Here is a 21,846-nt window from a genome sequence, read left to right as displayed (position 1 = left end):
TTTGCCCGTGAAAGGCAAAGGTTCCAAGTTCAAGTCTGGGTGTGGCACACAGTTATTTTCTACCAGGAAGTTTCATCTAATGTTCCCATAACACCCCCAGCCTCAGCCTTCAGTGGTCACTGTGCATCACCTACCTATCTCCTTCCCTGTTCCCACTCCAGCACTACACCGGCTGGGGTGGCCAAGTGGTTCTAGGCGCTATAGTCTGGAACTGCGTGACGGCTACAGTTGCAGGTTCGAATCCTGCCTTGGGCATGGATGTGTGTGATGTCCTCAGGTTAGTTAGGTTTAAGTAGTTCTAAGTTCTAGGGGACTGATGACCACTGCAGTTGAGTTCCATAGTGCTCAGAGCCATTTGAACCATCCAGCACTACATAGCCCTTTACTCCACCAAGGCATCCTCAGTTTTTTTACTTTTCTCCTTTTGCAGTCCCTATGGCCCTTTCCTCTACCTTCCACCACCTGGCACTCCATCCAACATCCCAACTGCACCAGGCTGCCCTACCCTGTCCCTACCATCTCCCTGTATACTTCGACAAACAGCACGTTACTGTCGCCCAGCCTTACACTGCTATCCCTCCCCCTCCTCCAGCCTCCTCCTTACCCCCACCACACAGATTGCTTCTCCCATCATGTACAGTTGCTCACAGTCTGGCCTCAGTGGCCAGAGACAGTGGTCATGTGTGTGTGTGCGTGAACATGTGTGTGTGCTGTCTATTTCAGAGGAAGGCCTTTGTCTGAAAGTTTACTTGTTTAGCAGTCGTTTTGTTGTACCTGTCTGCAACTCAATGTCTCCACAATCTCTGAGTAGCAATCTATCATTTTCATAATACTGTCATTATTAACTCTGGATTTTTGATTGTTTGTATCTTTATGTATATTTAATCAAAGAAGCTATTACTTTGCAGAAAGATGCTGCCTACATCTACATTTATACTCCGCAAGCCACCAAACGGTGTGTGGTGGAGGGCACTTTACGTGACACTGCATTACCTCCGTTTCCTGTTCCAGTCGTGTATGGTTCGCGGGAAGAACTACTGCCGGAAAGCCTCCGTGCGCGCTCGAATCTCTCTAATTTTACATTCATGATTTCCTCGGGAGGTGTAAGTAGGGGGAAGCAATATATTTGATACCTCATCCAGAAACGCACCCTCTCGAAACCTGGACATCTACATCCATACTCCGCAAGCCACCTGACAGTGTGTTGATGAGGGTACCTTGAGTCCCTCTATCGGTTCTCCCTTCTATTCCAGTCTCGTATTGTTCGTGGAAAGAAGGATTGTCGCTATGCCTCTGTGTGAGCTCTAATCTCTCTGATTTTATCCTCATGGTCTCTTCGAAAGACATACGTAGGAGGGAGCAATATACTGCTTGACTCCTTGGTGAAGGTATGTTCTCGAAACTTCAACAAAAGCCCGTACTGAGCTAGTGAGTGTCTCTCCTGCAGAGTCTTCCACTGGAGTTTATCTATCATCTCTGTAACACTTTCCCGATTACTAAATGATCCTGTAACAAAGTGCGCTGCTCTCTGTTGGATCTTCTCTATCTCTTCTATCAACCCTATCTGGTACAGATCCCACACTGCTGAGCAGTATTCAAGCAGCGGGCGAACAAGCGTACTGTAACCTACTTCCTTTGTTTTCGGATTGCATTTACTTAGGATTCTTCCAATTAATCTCAGTCTGGCATCTGCTTTACCGACGATCAACTTTATATGATCATTCTATTTTAAATCACTCCTAATGCGTACTCCCAGATAATTTATGAAATTAACTGCTTCCAGTTGCTGACCTGCTATTTTGTAGCTAAATGATAAGGTATCTATCTTTCTATGTATTCACAGCACATTACACTTGTCTACATTGAGATTCAATTGCCATTCCCTGCACCTTGCGTCAATTCGCTGCAGATCCTCCTGCATTTCAGTATAATTTTCCATTGTTACAACCTCTTGATATACCACAGCATCATCCACTAAAAGCCTCAGTGAACTTCCGGATTCATCCACAAGGTCATTTATGTATATTGTGAATAGCAACGGTCCTACGACACTCCCCTGCGGCACACCTGAAATCACTCTTACTTCGGAAGACTTCTCTCCATTGAGAATGACATGCTGCATTCTGTTATCTAGGAACTCTTCAATCCAATCACACAATTGGTCTGACAGTCCATATGCTCTTACTTTGTTCATTAAACGACTGTGGGGAACTGTATCAAACGCCTTGCGGAAGTCAAGAAACACGGCATCTACCTGTGAACCCGTGTCTATGGTCCTCTGAGTCTCGTGGACGAATAGCGTGAGCTGGGTTTCACACGGCCGTCTTTTTCAAAACCCATGCTGATTCCTACGGAGTAGATTTCTAGTTTCCAGAAAAGTCATTATACTCAAACATAATACGTGTTCCAACATTCTGCAACTGATCGATGTTAGAGATATAGGTCTATATTTCTGCACATCTGTTCGACATCCCTTCTTGAAAATGCGAATGACCAGTGCCCTTTTCCAATCCTTTGAAACGCTACGCTCTTCTAGAGACCTACAGTACACTGCTGCAAGAAGGGGGGCAAGTTCCTTCGCGTACTCTGTGTAAAATCGAACTGGTATACCATCAGGTCCAGCGGCCTTTCCTCTTTTGAGCGATTTTAATTGTTTCTTTATCCCTCTGTCATCTATTTCGATATCTATCATTTTGTCATCTGTGCGACAATCTAGAGAAGGAACTACAGTGCAGTCTTCCTCTGTGAAACAGCTTTGGAAAAAGACATTTAGTATTTCAGCCTTAAGTCTGTCATCCTCTGTTTCAGTGCCATTTTGGTCACAGAGTGTCTGGACGTTTTGTTTTGATCCACCTACCGCTTTGACATAAGACCAAAATTTCTTAGGATTTTCTGCCAAGTCAGTACGTAGAGCTTTACTTTCGAATTCATTGAACGCCTCTCACATAGCCATCCTCACACTATATTTCACTTCACGAATTCCTGTTTGTCTGCAAGGCTTTTGCTACGTTTATGTTTGCTGTGAAGTTCCCTTTGATTCCGCAGCAGTTTTCTAACTCAGTTGTTGTACCACGGTGGCTCTTTTCCATCTCTTACGATCTTGCTTGGCACATACTTATCTAACAGATATTGTACGATGGTTTTGAACTTTGTCCACTGATCCTCAACACTATCTGTACTTGAGACAAAACTTTTGTGTTGAGCCATCAGGTACTCTGAAATCTGCTTTTTGTTGCTTTTGCTAAACAGAAAAATCTTCCTACCTTTTTTAATATTTCTATTTATGGCTGAAATCATCAATGCAGTAACCACTTTATGATCGCTGATTCCCTGTTCTGCGTTAATTGTTTCAAATAGTTCGGGTCTGTTTGTCACCAGAAGGTCTAATATGTTATCACCACGAGTCGGTTCTCTGTTTAATTGCTCAAGGTGGTTTTCAGATAAAGCACTTAAAAAAATTTCACTGGATTCTTTGTCCCTGCTACACATTATGAACGTTTGAATCTCCCAGTCTATATCTGGCAAACTAAAATCTCCACCCAGAACTATAACATGGTGGGGAAATCTACTTGAAATATTTTCCAAATTATCCTTCTGGTGCTCAGCCATAACAGCTGCTGAGTCAGGGGGCCTATAGAGACATCCAATTACCATGTCTGAGCCTGCTTTATCCGTGACTTTCACCCAAATTATTTCACATTTCGGATCTCCGTCAATTTCCTTTGATACTATTGCACTTCTTATCGCTATAAACACGCCTCCCCCTTCACTGTCCAGCCTGTCTCTGCAGTATTCATTCCAATCTGAGTTTAGGATTTCGTTACTGTTTACGCCTGGTTTCAGCCAACTTTCTGTCCCTAGTACTAGGTGGGCATTGTGACCATTTATTAATGAGAGCAGTTCTGGGACCTTTCTATAGACGCTCCTGCAGTTTACTATTAGCAGATTAATATTGTTATTCCCTGTTGCATTTTGCCTACTCCTACCTTGCCGCGTCTCAGGAGGCATCTTGTCGGGCCTAGGGAGGGAATTCTCTAACCTAAAAAACCCACATGCACACTCCACACGTACTCCACTACACTTGTAGCCGCTTCCTGCGTGTAGTGCATGCCTGACCTATTCAGGGGGACCCTACATTTCTCCACCCAATAGCGGAGGTTGAGAAATTTGCATCCCAGATCTCCGCAGAATCGTCTGAGCCTCTGGTTTAAGCCTTCTACTCGACTCCAAACCAGAGGACCGCGATCGGTTCTGGGAACGATACTACAAATAGTTAGTTCAGATTCCACCCCATGAGTGAGGCTTTCCACCTTCACCAACTCGGCCAACCGCCTGTACGAACTGAGGATGACCTCTGAACCCAGACGGCAGGAGTCATTGGTGCCGACATGAGCAACAATTTGCAGTCGGGTGCACCCAGTGCTCTCTATTGCTGCCGGCAGGGCCTCCTCCACATCTCGGATGAGACCCCCAGCAAGCAGACAGAGTGAACACTGGCCTTCTTCCCCGACCTTTCTGCTATTTCCCTAATGGGCTCCATCACCTGCCTAACGTTGGAGCTCCCAATAACTAATAAACCCGTCTGCCCGTGTGCCTGCTCAGACCTTGCTGAAGGAGCAGCCACATGTCCACTCACAGGCAGAGCAGGCGATGTCACACAGCCAGCCTCCACATTGACCCTCTGCCTCATGCGCCGCGAATGCTGCTGAACCCGCCACTCCCCTTGGGGAGAGGGTGGCCCAACCGCGTCCGGTGCCCGCGAAGATGTCTCGACAGCAGGGACAGTGGGTGAAGCATGTAACACCTGGGATGTACCATGCGATGCAGCGTCTCCCCACTTCTGCTACACTCTGAGGCAGCAGCCTGTAGACGGCTGACCGCGGCCATCAACACGTTTAGCTGTTCGCGAACAGTGGCCAGCTCCTTCTGCGTCCGTACACAGCAGTCACACATCCTATCCATCCTAAGAAATCAAATTACTGTAGAGAGTTAATCAACTTTTAACTAGACTGCTAATTCACTAAAGGCGGCTGATAGTTGACTAAACTGTGGTTACTAGACACTTCTTGTAGAAAACAATGAAAATAGCACTATCTGTCTCTGGACTGTATTGAAAACAAACACTAGCACTACTGGCACTATGGGTGACTAAAGAGACTCTCTCTGACTGTATTCAAAACAAACACGAAATCTATGGAACACTATTACTAGCATTTGACAATTAAAGCTTCCTAAAAGCAAAAACATACGGAAGAAGAAGTGACAATTAAGAAAAATACAGTTAATACTTAAATTAACGTACCTCGCTGCACAGCAGAAGTGACACATACTTACTTTATACCTGGTCTGTACCTGCTATTAGTATCTTGATATTTATTTGACCACAATGGCACTTTTGACAGATAATATTTCATAGATCTGTAAATTTGGTCCACCTCCGTAACTGAATGATCAGAGTGACTGACTGCCATGAGGTGAATCGAGGTTCCAGTCCTTGTACAGCCAGGGATTTTTCCTTGTTTGGAGAACAGGACTGGGGCCCACCCAGCCCTGTGATGTCAAATAGTGGCTCCAAGATCTGCAAAGCTGACAGCAGCCAGGAGTGGTGTTCTGGCTCCATGCCCCTCCATATCACATCCAAATGATGCCATTGGCTGAAGATAACATGGCAGTTGGTCAGTCCCTAGTAGCCCATGTGAGGCCAGAAAGGCAGAGCTTAACTTATATTAACATCACTAAATTCTGAATCTTGTTTACAGTACATTACTGCTTGTCATGCAGCTTTAAAACAGTCAGGGAGACAGGGTTACTAACCGTGTAGTTAACAGAACTTTTCAATCTCTGAATGTAGATATTCAGATAATTTGTAAAAAGACTGGCTAATGAGATAAGTTTTTAATTTTCTTTTGAACTGATAGGGTTCACCAATGTCTTGCTTTCATGTGGGGCTCTAGCAGCAACATAAACCATTTCTTTCTTTTTGTGGTTATTTACATTCTTTTAATTATTTACATTCTCTTAATCTTGTTCTTACTTTGTTTAAAGATTTCATTGATTTTTTCTCCTTGCAGTGTAAGTAGCTTTGTCTGAAAATCCGCTGCTAATATCATCAGCATTTTTATATTTAATTCCTTGAAAGATGATATATTTTATCTTTTTTATTTTTCAAAATTGTGATTTAAAGAATCCCTTCAAAGATAAATCACATGTGTCCACATTCTAAGGGAAAGTTCCAAATGAGATATGTTCATTTGTTATTTTATATCTATATGTGAATGTATGCTGTTCTACTTTTAAATTTATCAGCAATACTTGTAATTTCACCTTGAAGATAAATACTGGTCAGCCATTGTATCTCCTTGTAGTGTTTTGATTGTATATTCCACAAAAAGAAACTGTTTTTTATGTGACAAGAAATTGAATTTAACATTTTATATCACTAATTTAATGAATTCCAGAAGACATTTTGTTTTCCAGGTGAACTCATTCACTCAGGCAGATGTGGATGCCCTGAAAATAGTCTATCTCCCACCACAACAAGTACAAGAGTCTAGTGAAAGTGTGTTCACAATAGCTTTATTAGTGACAATGCGGCAAGGTGGTCCAACTTACAACTTTGAACTCAGGTTTAGAGTGCATTCATATTCAGCTATGCAGCTGATATTCAGGCAGAAGAGTCCTCATCTACAGCTGAAATCTGTGAGTAATATTTGAAGTTCAAGAGTATGCATGCAAATGCTCTTTCATAGCCCATTGACTAATGTGCTTATTAGTTGTGTATTAACACGTCCTTAATGTGTTAAGAGACCATATTTTAATCTCTTCTGTCTTACTTAACTACTTCTCGAAGCATGCTGCATTTAAAAAGTTGATTCTTTTTGTCTTCTGTAATGTTGCCTCTTCATAATTTTTAAAATAATTTTATCCAAAATGTGTCAAACATGAAAAAAGTAAATGAAATATTAAAATCTTTTATTAAAGTAGCTAATCTGTATAATTTATGTCATTGTTTTTGTTTAATTTGACCATCTTCATAGTGTTCAGTCCATCTGTATTGCAACTCCATTCATTTCTTCTCATAATGTAAGCCACCATAAATGCTCCAAAATGGCACACTCTTTATTATAGTTACCATTGTGCTAATGACATTACATCGGTAATGCTTAAACAAATATTGGTACAAGACATATTACAGCTGTGTAAAAGACAGTTATAAATTTAAGAGTTCTCTTTAGTGGTTATTATTCATTTTTCTTTCAGGTATATTATATTCAAATATACTATTTTCAAATGTGATGTGTCATCCTTGTTCTATAATTTCTGTTGCCGGTTCCTGTTTGAATACCTACTCAGATCAAAATTCTGTATTCATTATTTCAAGTTTCCTCTTCTTCCCCCAACATAATTTCAGCTTCACCACTCACTGCAATGATTCACTGAGGCCAGAATACACATTTTTACTGATGAAATCATTTAATTTGTGGTTGTAACAGTGTTCTATGTCCTAAGTAGCCAAAAAAAAAAAAAGAATTGCTTACTAAAACTGCAGAAGCTCTATTGCTCTCTCACTCCTTTTTCATAGCAATTATTTTATCTCTTTTGCTCTCACATTCTATTCTCCATAACTATTGGTTCCTTATCCACATTCATACATTTCATCCATACATTAGCTTTCTCACGTATTTTGTATATTAGTTTTTATCATAAGTTTGTGATGTGCACATGTAATTCTATGCAGTGGTGATTACTGTTGTGTTTTATATTTCCAGTTCTGAAAAATGATACTTTTTCTACTGCACTGCTCAAAGTAAGTCTCTTAGTCATAATTTTTCAAATGTCTGTTGTGCTGTCTGCAGAGTACATGGTTATAACTACATCAAAATTTCCCCCTTTTCAATACATTTCACAGTATGTCTGTATAGCTAGTTTCATCATATTTATCTCTTTCTTCTGGTGTATTAGGTCACTCTTAACAGTCTCATTTGTAGCATTTCTCTGTCATCGTTATTTATTTATTTATTTATTTATTTATTTTATCCATCTTTCAGCACCTACATGCAATCGATGTCGTCAGAAGAGTTACAGCTATTTGTACATTATGTTTTACATACCAAAATATTACATAGTAAAAATATGGCAATGTTGTAAACTATTAGCTTACAACAGCCTCTACACCTAGATCCATACATAACAGTAAGCCATAATTTATCAGCATTAACATGCAATCAATGTTGTCAGAAGTATTATAGCTATTTGTACATTATGTTTCATATAGCAAAAATATTACATGGAAAAAAAAAGATAGTGTTGTACCCTATTAGCTTATAGCTAGCTGTCTCTACATCCATAACTATACATAATAGTAAGCCTTAGTTTATCAATAAATTAGATCATCTTTACAACTATTCTGAAATTCTTCTACACTGTAGAAAGTATTTTTCTTCATCCACACTTTGGTTTTAGTTTTGAAAATATCCATTGAAACCAATTGAGCCTGTACGGGTAAAGTGTTGAATAATTTTATGCCTATGTATTCATAGCTAGATTGGGTTTTCTTAAGCCTGGTTGTGGGTATATCAATCATATTTGTTTGTCGAGTATTGTGTTGATGAACCGATTTCCTTATAGTGTAGTTGTTTAAGTTTTCTTTTATGTTTAATAGGCAACAATATACGTAAAGAGATGGGACTGTGAGAATTTTTAAGTCTCTAAAATAAGGTCTACATGAGGTCTTGTTGTCTGTGATTCCGTACAAACGTCTAATTGCTTTCTTCTGCCAAGTGAAAATTTTTTTGGCTCCTGGAGAGTTACCCCATAAAAGAATGCCATATTGTAGATGGCAATGAAAGAAGGCATAGTATGACTGAAGCAATAAATCTTGTGTAACACATGTGTGTAGTTTGGCTAGTAGGTAGATAACTCGTGATAGCTTTCGACATACATAATCTGTATGTGTGTCCCAAATTAATTTTGAGTCAATGTGTATTCCTAGTAGTTTAACAGATGATAACTCCATGTTACTGTTTGATAAACTGAAGATTATCTTGACAGTCTTTTCATGGTTCATAGATAAGTCATTAGCTTTAAACCACATATTAGATATTTTGAGACACTCTTCACTTTCCTCCTTCAATATGTTTATATCCTTTCCAGAATTAGCTAATGTTGTGTCATCAGCATAGAGGATAGATTTACAGGGTAAGTTGTTCGGAAAGTCATTTACAAACAATATAAATAGTAGAGGGCCAAGCACTGAGCCCTGAGGAACACCTCGTTTTATACTTAAAGTCTGTGACTGTTGGTCATTATGCTTTACTATTTGTTTTCTATTGCTGAGGTATGATTCAATTAGTGAGAGTTCCAGGTGTTTGATTCCATAGCAACACAGTTTATCTAATAATAATTTGTGGTTAACTGAGTCGAAAGCCTTACTCAAGTCAATTAGAATGGCTTCAGCAGATAATTCTGACTCAAATGCACTTAGTACAAAAGAGATAAGGTTTTCAACTGCTTTGACTGTTGATAAGTTTGACCTGAATCCATACTGAGAATCATTTAATATATTATTGTCTGATAGGTGTATGCATATTTGCTGCATTATGCAATGTTCTATTATTTTTGAAAGAATAGGCACAAGTGAGATTGGTCTATAATTATTGATACAGGACTTGTCACCCTTTTTGTATAATGGTTTTTTTGAGACATTCTGGAAAGTGTCCACTCGAGAGCATCCAGTTTATCAGTATGCAAAGGGGGTATGTTATGAGATCTACAACTTTTTTAATTACATAGTTTGACAGGCCATACACATCTTCAGATCTAGAGTATCCTAATTTAGAGGTTGCTTTAATTATATCAGTTACTTGTACTTCTCTCCATTTACAAGCTGACACTATGTTTGTAATGTTTTGTTGAAAATTTCTGCCAGATATGGGGTGAGAAATAGGTGTATGTGTTGAATTGGAATTCTGGTTGCTATGGGTTGGAAGGCTAAGATTGGCAGAGTTGACAAAAAAGTGATTGAAATCATCAGCAGTGACGTTAGCAGCATTTGTGTTGTCTTTGTAGTTTATATCCATACCTAGCTCTGCTTTTATTACTTTCCATGCAGCCTTACATTTATTGTGTGATTTTTTAATGAAATCACCATTTGCCTTATACTTGGCTATTTTAATTTCAGATCTATATTTTCTTTTCAGGTTTTTGTAAGTTTCTTTATCTACTGCTCCCTTTTTGACCTTATCGTGACAAGTAATTACCAATAGTCTCAGTTTTTGTAATTGGGGTGAAAACCACTTCTGTAAAGTTGAGTGGCTAGGTTTCCTAACATTTTTGTTTTTTTGTTTTTTAACCAGTGGACAGCATGTGTGGAAGATTTCAGAAATGATTTTGAGGAATGTGCTGAAGGCTTCATCAACATTTCTGGAGGAATGTATAACAGTATTCCAATCTATAGACTTAAGTTCTTCTCTATACTTGCTAATATTTGTATCTGTAGATAGTCTGACACACTGAGTTTGTTCCTCGTCTTCTTTTGGTTTTTTAGTAATTAGTTTCACCCATATACCTCTATGGTCTGACAGGTAATCGACATTAAGTAAGCCTAGCTCAAAATCACATTTGTATACATTTGTTATTAGATTGTCAAGACAGGAGGAGTGCCTTGTAGGACTTTCATTAGCACAAAAGAGATTATAGGATCTTAACATATTTACTAAATTAACATTTCTGGCTGTCATTTTCCTAATGTCTATGTTTAGATCCCCAAAGATTAAAATTTTGTATTTAGTATATTTTTGTATACTGATCACAAGTTTTTCTAAACGTTCTATAAATTGTTCTACATTACTTTCAGGAGTGTGATATAAAGACACAGTTATGAGCTGTATACTAGGTATAATAAAAGCAGCTGCTTCAAAAACACCTTTAGTGCATAGGTCACTAACTTCAAGAACAGAAAACTTTAGGTCTAGATCATTGCTAATATATATGGATGAACCCCCATAGGATTCACTGGGTCTGCAGAAGTATGTAGCTAATCTGAAACCTGATGGTACATACAATTTTATATCCTCTTCCTTTAACCAATGTTCGTTTATACTTGTTCTGCTTCCACCAAGTCAGTGCTGATAAATGTTCAGTGTATGTTGAGAAGTATTCACAGGTATTATATTATGCAAGTAAACAGATCTTCAAACTGTGAACTTGAAGGTTAAAACTAAAGCATGCGTAGTAGACATAATATTTTTTAAGGTAGTATAAAAGTAGAGAGAGAGAAAATGCTTGGAAAATAGAGCACCGTATACAAAATTCAAATACTTAACACACTGACAGGTGGATTAAAGTATAAATTAGGTTAAAGTTCCAGTCTTAATGTATTTGCAAACAGTGATAATTGTGCTTGTTGTGTCCCCTTTCTGTTGTTTTGATCAATAATAATAGTTTATTTTTTTATGCATTTACCTCACCTGAAAAATTTACATCCAGATGGCATTCTTAGTGAGTTAACATTACAGTAAGCATTAATAATAATAATAATAATAATAATACATCTACATGCATATTCCAGAACCATCATACAGATCATGGTGTAGTGTACCACGTACCACTACGATTCATGTCTGTGCCTATTCCAGTCATAAAGAGAGTGAGAGAGAAACAGCTGTCTATAAGTGTCTACGTGATCCCTAATGCCTCTCAACTTATTGTCATGGTCCTCTGACAAAGCATATGTTGGTGGCAGTAGAATCGTTCTGCAGTCAGCCTCAAATGCCAGTTCTCTAAATTTCCACAATAGTGCTTCAATAATGTCATCTTCCATCAGGGATTCCCATTCGAATTCACAAAGCACCTCCATAATACTTGCATGCTGATCAAAGCTACCAGTAGCAAATCTAGCAGCACACCTGTGAACTGCTTTTACGCCTTCCTTTAATCTGACCTGGTAGAGATCCCAAACACTCAAGCAATATTCAAGATTGGATTGCATAGTATCCTATATGCCATCTTCTTTATAGATGAGCTACACTTCTCTAAAATTATCCCAATAAAATGAAGTTGACCATTTGCCTTCCCTGTTACCAACCTGATGTGCTCATCCCATTTCTTATAGCTTTGCAGCTTTGTGCCTAGGTATTTAATCAGACCAGTCATGTGGAGCAGTGCACCACCTATGCTATATTTGAACATTACTTGATTGTTTTTCCTACTCTTCTACTCTAACTTACATTTTTCTACAGTATCCTGCAGTATATGAGCTGTACATAATAATAAGGTCATTATGAAATTAATGCCTCACATTATTTTCATTGAAAGTGAACTGTAATAGGTACAGAAAACACTACAACAAAATTAAATAGAGCAATAGGTCAGCTACATATGGTCATTTTTCTACAGAGTCACCACCATTTTTATGCTATTTTCTCAAAGATGAACAATGGCCTACCTGTCACAATTGTAAAAACCTTAACCATATGAGGATAGTCACTTTCCTGCAGCATTGATGACATCTAAGTCTAGAAAATGATGACCACATATTCCACTTGTCATAAGCCAAAGAGACAGAGTCAGAGAGTGCTAAATCAGGACTGTATGTCAATATAGTAGACTGTACAGCCAAATTTGACAAGAGTTTTGGTGTCACAATATTGTTTAGCAGCTGGTGTTATCATGTTGCAAGTGGAAGTTTGTCTTATTTCCTGACCTGGCCCTGGAATTTTCAAGCCTGGTTTTGGGCCTGGTGTTATCATGTTGCAAGTGGAAGTTTGTCTTATTTCCTGACCTGGCCCTGGAATTCAGGCTTTCATCCTAAAGAGTTTCATGTTGAAGCATTCCGAACTGACAGTTACTTGATCCTCCAAGACATTCAAGATAACGACACACTGCCTGCCTGAGAAGACTGTGTAGATTACTTTACCTGCAAGTACATGTGTCTTTAACATCTCCTTTATTGGAGAATTCCTGTGTCCGCCCTCCATGGATTGTCTTCTGGATTCCAACTCACAGTGACTGACACCACATCTCATCTCTGGTGATGAGAATGTTCAGAAAATTGTCACCTTCTGCCTCATATTGGTCTAGCAGACCATAAAAAATTTCCATTGAGTGACATTTTGGTCTCGTGTAAGCACCCTCTGCACCCATCTTGCACACATTTTGTTATAACCATGCCTTCATAACACCTTGTCTGAGACATTACAGCCAACATTCAGCTGTGCACAGTATTGTTCAATTCCTTGGTCAAAATCCACTGATCATCATGGGTGAGTTGATCAAGACACTGCTCATAATGATAGCTGAGCAGAGTTCATCTGGATGTGACTTCTTGCAGTGCCCTTTTCATCACTATTGAAGCACACAACCTAACATTGCTCATGTCAATTGTAGCATCTCTATCTATATTCCTTTAGCAACATCAATATATTTTAGTTGGTCCAATTTGTTCAACAGTGAGGAATTCAATGCCACACTTCTGTTTTGTACACAAAATGACATCAGACACCATTTAGGAATGTTCCCCTGAAATAGTCCACTGCAGAACAGTGAAACTATGGGAACAGGATTCAAATAGCGGCATACGGAATAAACTGTCCCCACTAATATCTGCACATACATATATTTCGGCAATTATCATACACTTGCACACAATACAAGGCATAAGAACAGACTGAATTAACATGGCAGCTCTGATGAGTGATCTCAATCCCAAAGATTGATGTTGTCTATGGCCTATATGACCTATCGATGCCACACAGCCCGCCAGCCCCCCCCCCTTCGCAGTACGGAGTACCGCATGTGAGTCTTGAGGGAAAACCATGAAGGCATTGATGCTGTTGGTGGTCATATGAGCTGGTAGATGTACCACCAGGACCTCCACCCCGACCGGGGCGGGGTGCAGAGGCAGAGTGACGGGAGGAGGCAGGTCCACCTCAAAGTCATTGAACAAGTGAGGATGGACGATGCAGTGGCCAGCCCAAGAACAGGTGGGTTGAACGGCAGATGGCGGGGCATAGGTGTGGCTAGCCCGGATGCTAATCGAGCCGTCCGGTGAGATGAAGGCAAGAATTGTCAGCGAGTGACACTCACGAGGGAGGTTGAGGCTATGCACAACACTGATGTTTAACTGGTCATTGGGTGGCGAGGCCGCGGTGTCTGTGAGTAGAATGAGGACTCGGTCGTCGATAGTGATGATTGAAATGTTGTTCATGCAGTGTGGGTGTATATTGCAGAGCAGGGTGACTATGGGAGAGGGTGTCTCCTACTCAATGAGGTAGCAGCAAAACTCGCACATGGGGTGGAGGGTGACATGTCTGAGAAACCCACAAAACATGACAGGGAGGCATCGGGTGATCAAAACGGTGTGTGGCCTGAGGAGAAACATTGTCAGACTCCATAGCAGGAGGGAGACTGGTGGGAGAGTCGTTAGGAGAATCAGACTGCACCAGCAGAGGGACGTCAGTGTCCATGAATGCTGGTTTGAGTCAGTGTAACAAAACAGTTTATGGACTGTCATTGCTTATGATGTCGAAAGTTACTAGAATGAAATTTTCACTCTACAGCAGAGTGTGCACTGATATGAAACTTCCTGGCAGATTAAAACTGTGTGCCGGACCGAGACTCAAACTCGGGACCTTTGCCTTTCGTGGGCAAGTGCTCTACCAACCGAGCTACCCAAGCACGACTCACGCCCCGTCCTCACAGTTTTAATTCCGCCAGTACCTCATCTCCTACCTTCCAAACTTCACAGAAGCTCTCCTGCAAACCTTGCAGAACTAGCACTCCTGAAAGGATAAGGTCCCGAGTTCGAGTCTCGGTCCAGCACACAGTTTTAATCTGCCAGGAAGTTTCATGTCAAAAGTTGTATCGCCCCACCAGAGGACTTCAAAGGGGCCGAGATAAGGTGGTTGCAGAGGTTGTTGGACCTAATCATCTCTCAGCATTACATGGAAGCCAGTGTTGAGAGCAGGTGGCCTGTAAGTGTCCGGGGGGGAGTGGCTGATAGGTGAGTGCAGTTGTGCGTGTTTGAAGTGGGTGTGCATGCGACTTCTGAAATCCCTGGAGGGGGCGAAGTCTTCAGGTATCTGAGACTGAATGAGTTCCCCTGGTAGGAAGGGGTTCTCCCCATAAACGAATTCTGAGATAGTTTCCTGTAAGTCAGGCTTGAAAGTTCAACAGAGGCCAAACAGTACCCATGGAAGTGCTTCGGACCAGTGGCAGTCGTGGGACCTGAGCGCTGTTTTTAGAGCGCGGTGTCACCGTTCCACTAACCCATTGCTTTGCGAGTGGTAGGCTGTGGTGTGAATTTTCTTTGTGCCGCAGACGTTACATAAAATGGTGAACAGGGAAGATTCAAACTGCTGTCCCTGGTCGGTTGTGATGGTGGTTGGACAACCGAACCTAGCAATCCACGAGGAGATAAAACCCTTGGCTATGGTTTTGGCAGTGATGTTAGGTAAGGAGACTGCCTCTACCCAGCAGGACATGAGGTCAATTGTGGATAGAATATATCTGTGGCCCTCTGATGGTGGAAGAGGACCAATAAGATTGATATGTACATGATGAAATCGTCCTGGAGGGATGTCAAACTTGCCCAGTGGTAGAGTGGTATGGCGGCCGATTTTGTTGCGTTGGCAGGGGATGCAGCTGCATGCTCAGGTGTGCCAGTCCCATTTTATATTTTCCCAAATGAAACGCTCAGAGATGAGTGGATGACAGGGTGAGCGAGTGAGTGAGGTTATGCAGAGCGTCGAAGGCCTGCCGGCACAGGGGAGGTAGGAGTAATGGGCATAAGGTACCGGTAGAAGAGACGCACCACACCTTGTCCACAACGCCAGGGAATTTAGCTTTAGTAAACACAAGAGATGTTTGAGGGTCCATAAGGAGAGCTTGAGATTCCTCGTTGGAGGCAGCCAGGTTGGATAAGTCAATGATGCATGAAATAGTATTGATACGCGAAAAAAAATCTGTGGCGATGTTGTCCATTCCCTTGATGTTGCGAATGTCAGTTTTGAATTGGGAGACTAGATCAAAGTGATGGAAATGCCGAGGAGGTGGGTCCTCGAGGGGGTTTCAGAAAGGGTCTGTGAGTGGTTTGTGATCCATGAGGATGAAGAATGAACGACTCTCCACATCGGGGTGGAAGTGTTTGACAGCCTTGTAGACCATAAGGAGTTCTCTATCGAAAGCAGAGTATTTCTTCTGATATGTTGATAGTGTTTTAGAGAAGAAATGAAGAGGGGAAACAATGTCTGCTTGCGTTGCTGTAGTGCCACTCCCACTGTGATGTCACTGGCATCTGTAGTGATAAAAAACTCGGCCGAGGGGGTGGGGTGGGTGAGTGTTACAGCGTGAGCTGAAGAAGTCTTTAATGCATTGAAAGCCTCCAGCATAGGTGCAGTCCAGCGAATAGGTTTGAGTCCTGAAGCCTGTTTACCCGACAGTGAGTCTGTCAGCGGGGCCTGCACAGTGACTTGTAAGTAGCCGGGGGCAGCAGTGAAGTGATGGTGTGCATGTGAGATTTGGGAGGCTGTATTCTGTTGATGGAGACGGTGTAACCCAAGAAAGAGATGGAAAGCTGACGCAACTGGAATTTTTCTTAGTTGACCTCGACGCCATTGGAGTTCAACGTCTGGAGAACCATGGATAAATGATTTTCATGTTCCTCTGCTGACATGCTGAAAATGAGTATGTCGTCCAGGTATGCAAAGCAAAACTCGAATTGTTGTAAGATGGAGTCAATGAAATGCTGCCACGTTTGCGCCGTGTTTTTTAGACCGAATGGCATGAAGTTGTATTGGAGCAAACCAAGAGACATGATAATAGCTGTTTTAGGGATGTCATCCAGAGCTACGGGAATCTGGTGGTAGGCGTGTTTACAGTCAATGACACTGAAGATTGTAGCGCTCGATAACATAAGAGTGAAATCATTTATGTTAGGCAAAGGGTAATAGTCCACGACAGTATGAGCATTTAAACATCTGTAGTCACTGCACATTCAGAAAGAACCATCATGTTTGAGGACGAGGTGGATCGGTGAAGACCAGTTGCTGTCTGATGGTTGCAGGATACCTGCCTCCAAAAGTCCATTAATTTGCTGCCAGGCTATGCTCAACTTAATAGGGTTGAGGTGTCTAACCTTGTGCGTAATAGAGGGCTGGCAGTGGTAACTATCTTGTGTGTCATTCCATCAGTGACGGAAGAAACAGAGAACTGCACACGCGGTTGATCAGTGTCCTGACGCGAAGTTTTTGGATGGGTAGGGTGCAAAGAGGTGTAGCCATTAATGGGAGTGGGAAAAGGCAACACATGTCTAGTATGTGAGCACGGCATGTGCTTGTTTGGAGAGGGCAGCTGTGTGCGCAGCGTGGAGCAGGTCGGAATGCATGGCGACTGTCTGCTGTCAACCTTGCACTTGGTACCTGGTGCGGACGAGAGCGGCATTGGTGTCGCACGTGTCTGGCACGCAAGAGAGGGGGAATGTTTATCAACTCGCAGGTCGGTTGCCTGCGTGGTGTGTGTGGTCATATTGCATGCACGACTGTTATTAGAAGCACTGTCTGATAGATATGGCAGCGAACGTGGCAAGCGCGTTGAGGATGCAGAGTCTACCGGATGTGAATCATGTCACGCAATAAATGTATTTGAACTAACCTGATGAGTGTCTGAGCTGATGTCTGCTGGAGAAACACGATTAGGTGGCAGGGCTGTGGACTGCAGTTTCAGCAGCGAGGTACAAGCCGTGACAAGCTCATTGTAAATGTGTGCTATTCATTGTTTCAGCTTGTCATTTTCCCGGTGGTTTTGTGCCGCCGAGTCATATTCTGACAGTAGGTTTGCATGTCACAATAGAAACAGAACGTGGAACATAGGTGCGGGAGCACAGTATCTGAGTGTTAGTGGGATGATGTGGCACTGAGCCCTGAACTACCTTCAGAGAAGGTTTGTAATGGGACAAAAGATCCTCACTGAAAATTGGTTCATCGATGTCAGCAATGTAGACAGTACACGGAAAACACAGAGAAGGAGGTAGGTGCACCATAACTTTGACAGAGCCTGAGGTTTGTAATGTTGATGCGTTGACAGCTTGTAGAAGTGACTTCGTCAGTGAAAAGACAGGGGAAGCCATCGATGTAGGTATGATAGACATGTCAGCACCAGTGTCGACTAGGAAAACTAGCCATGATGAAATGTCAGTCACGTACAAATGACTGTTCGGCTGGGCAGATGAGTGGACGGAGTGCAATGTATGAGGATGTCTGTGAGGTTCTCTGCAGGACTCAGCATCTTTTAGGTCCTGCAGTTGGCGTTTGGGTGCTGGCAAGGTAATCAGCACTTCTTGGCATTTTCGCCAAAAATATTGTGGTACCAGCAGTACAGATGAGTGGGTGCAGTGGTGGTGGTGACTGCAGCAGTGGAGGAGGCTTGTCCTCATTGATTTGTTCCAGCATGTATACCGGCACGTATGGTATGGAGTGCTCATATGGTGGAGAGAACGAGCGGATACTGCCAGGAGATGTAGAAGGCGTGGAGGCAGAGCGAGCCCTGCCTCTGCTAGCAGACAGCTGGTAAGCAGTAGAAGTTGTGCCAACTAGCAATGAGTGGTGAGCTGGTTGGTGTTGTCGTAGCAATGAATATAGTTGGTGTGTGATGCGGAGACAAGAGCTGATTGACGCGATGGAGTGCGGTAGCAGGTGGATCTGTAGGTTGGTAAGAAATTTGGCAGACCACACCGCCCACAGAGTGACGTCCAGCATGGTATGCTCACTCAGAAGTAACCGAAGGTGGCACAAGAGTTGTGAGGGAGTTCGCTCCCTCAGGTGTTCCTTGTGCAAGATCATGATGATTAATTCTTGTGGTGAGCAGGCGAGTCATTCCATGATCATTTTCTTTGCGAACTTGTACTTCGGTGGAGGTGGTGGCGAGAGGAATAGATCACAAATTAAGTCCAAGTGATCACGGAGATGCATGACGAGACATGTGATGCAAATCAAAAAGATGCTCGATAAGCGCAAACCATGATACAGGGTTGTCTTTGTGTAAAGGTGGCAGTTTCGGCAGATGACCTGGGAGAGGGGATGAAGGCAGCTTCAGTGTCCCTTGGAAAACCGGCTGGTTCTTGGCAGGAGAGGCCGTACAGCAGGACAGTACAATAGTCATTGGTGTATTCCTGGCAAGAACGTCCGTGGCAACGGTGGGTTGCATTGTCTTTGATGTGTCGCTAAAACACGACGCGGTTGGCACGGCCGGTATCGTGGGAATGAGCAGTTGCGCGATACATGTAGGAGTCCCATAAACTGGACCATGGGTTACAGGTATTGATTTGATTTTGCCCACCTTAAAAATAATGCAGAAGGCGTGGCAGACACAGGCAGAGCAGTGGGAGAGGTGAGTGAGTGGCTGAGCGGTCAGAACTGGGGCCACCTGCGAGTGGGGCGGGGGGTGGGGGGGGGGGGGCAGGAGAGTGGTGTAGGTTGGTAACTCATATGACAAAATTGTGAGTTCTCCGTGCACACTGGGAACATGCCCCATGGGGTCAGACTATAAATTACCAGTGGAACTTGCAGAAGATCACTGCAGTGTGGTAAGATGCCACTGGAACGAGAAATGCCAAAAGATGTACTCGAACCCATGTGGTCGAAAAGTTGAGTAAGAGGTCTGGGGGGTGAGCAAGGAGAATTTTGGGCACAAAAATGTCCATTGTTAGTCTGCAAACAACAGGTCAAGATTGATAGTTGCCGGATGTGTTTTGCGCAAATGACAGCATTGCACATGGCATGACACTAACTGCTGTTGCAGCCCTTTGAGAGTCAAAGAATAGCATCAATTGGTAAGTGCACAGTTCTGAATATTATCCACTTTACACTTCACATGTTGGTGAGCACAGTCCAGCAACACGAAACCTGGGTCCATTGTTTGAGTTAACAGTGTAGCACTCGACCAGTGTAGAACAACAAAGTTTGAGGTTAACGTGGTTGGAGATTGCAAATCACGATGGAGTAATGAAGACCTGGCCATTGCCGAAGGATTGAAGAGGCCCGGCGGTCTTAGTTGGGCTTCCAAGTCTTCGAACAAAGCGTTGGGTGAGATGGTCATGGCGGCGTGCACATAATCTGTTGATTTACAACACCCGGCGCAGAAGTTGTAGAAACTTTGGGGTTACCAGTATGGCAGCAGGATATGAATAGTGGTATATGGAATAAACTGTCCCCACTAATATCTGCACATACATATGTTTTGACAACATATGATTATTGTTTCTCTGACGTCTCTGAAGATTATAGTATGTCATCTGATAACATAAAACAAAATCTGCACACAGTACATGGTATAAGAACAGACTGAATTAACAAGGCAGCTCTGATGAGCAACCTCAGTCCCAAAGAGTAATGTTGTCTATGGTCGATATGACCTATCAACACCACAAAATTAATAGAACATTAGTGGGAAGATTAAAAAATTAAGACACACCAGCATAATCTAGCTTGGGTGCTCAAGAAAAAGGAATTCATTAGTTTCAGAGTAACCCTCGTAACATGGTTAACAAAAATGGAATGAGTACCAATGCAAGCAAGAACAAATTGGTAAGCTTCTGCTCCATAAGACCAAAACAATATTTGAGTGTAATTCAGAGAGATATCTAAGAGTGACATCGGGTAGTATACAGTATTGAGATCTTCATGTGAGATATGCAGTGTACAAGGGAAATGAGGTCTTCCAAGTAATGATACTTTTGAAGAACTTCTCAAGGCAGATAAAGCAAGAGGCATACTGCTAAATGCAGCTGTATTATGTGGGACCCACAAAACCCATATCCAAATTTTTGACCCTGAAGATGTAGAAGAGCAACAAGAGGTGCCCAAAGTAATTTTAAGCACTGTTTTGTGTGACTGCCATGATACAAGACTTGAAATAGAACTCATTAGAAACTCCAAGCAGTATTTGTAGATTAAGGAAGATGTATAGGGCTCTTTCAGGTTGCAGTCAATGGGCTAATATTAAAAACTTGTGAACTGTGCAGGAAAGGAGAAAAAACCATGGAATTCATTATAAGTCAATGGACAGATTCTCCTTAATTAGTAAATGAAGAATTGTTAAGTGTGTTCTGTGTCTTGTAATATGTTATGCAAGGTGTTTTTGTATATCTTCCATGTTCCATGCAATAATGCTGAAATATTTACTCTGTGTCAGTCAGTTGTTTTCTTATCCAAGCATGCTGCAGTGCTGTACATAATTCAATGATATATTAAAGTGTTCTCCTTTATATACCACAAAGTAGTTACTTATCTTTAAAACAAGAATTTATCATGAGGTTATGGGCCCAGAACGAATCTATAAGCTTGCCCAGATAAACTGGATATGTAACTATTCATCTGTTATTTTTAAAGGAGAGCACCAACAGTTCAGTGATGCACTGCATATCAGTAAATAGTCAGAAGTAGCATCAATTGGTAAATTAGTGATACAAAAATAAAAGTCACGAAAACTTCGTTAATCGTCAAAGTACAGTCAGAAAAGTCAATTACATGTATTAACTTCAAAGACAGTAGAGTTTTTATCCATTACCAACAGATTCTATTAAGTCACAATTGGAAGTTTTGTCAGAGGATCATCACGGAAATGTTAACTACGTTTCTTGGCAATTTAAACTTGATTTCACATTAAAGTCAATGAAATTGTATTCAGTAGCAACCGGACAGGAAATTAAACTGACAGGAGGAGAAACTGATCAACATGTACAAGCTTGGATTGAGAAAGATCTTGAGGCACAAATTTTTATAGGTTTAAATGTCAGTAGCGACATAGGCAGGAAAATAGGAAATTGCAAGTCTGCTAGTCAAATGCTTAAAA

General features: G+C 41.8%; 1 protein-coding gene across 1 annotated transcript in view; it reads left to right on the top strand.

The window, feature by feature from the left end:
• Positions 1-21,846, top strand: part of LOC126464541 (extracellular matrix organizing protein FRAS1-like) — a 471,206-nt gene that overhangs the window by 240,113 nt on the left and 209,247 nt on the right. Inside the window, exon 5 of the mRNA XM_050096241.1 lies at positions 6,478-6,699. Within this exon, the coding sequence (XP_049952198.1) occupies positions 6,478-6,699 (222 nt within the window). The remainder of the gene's footprint in view (positions 1-6,477; positions 6,700-21,846) is intronic.

This window comes from Schistocerca serialis, chromosome 1, assembly GCF_023864345.2.
Source record: "Schistocerca serialis cubense isolate TAMUIC-IGC-003099 chromosome 1, iqSchSeri2.2, whole genome shotgun sequence".
NCBI lineage: Eukaryota > Metazoa > Arthropoda > Insecta > Orthoptera > Acrididae > Schistocerca > Schistocerca serialis.
The sequence above is the reverse complement of the archived record's forward strand: the minus strand, read 5'-3'. Positions and strand labels throughout refer to the sequence as shown.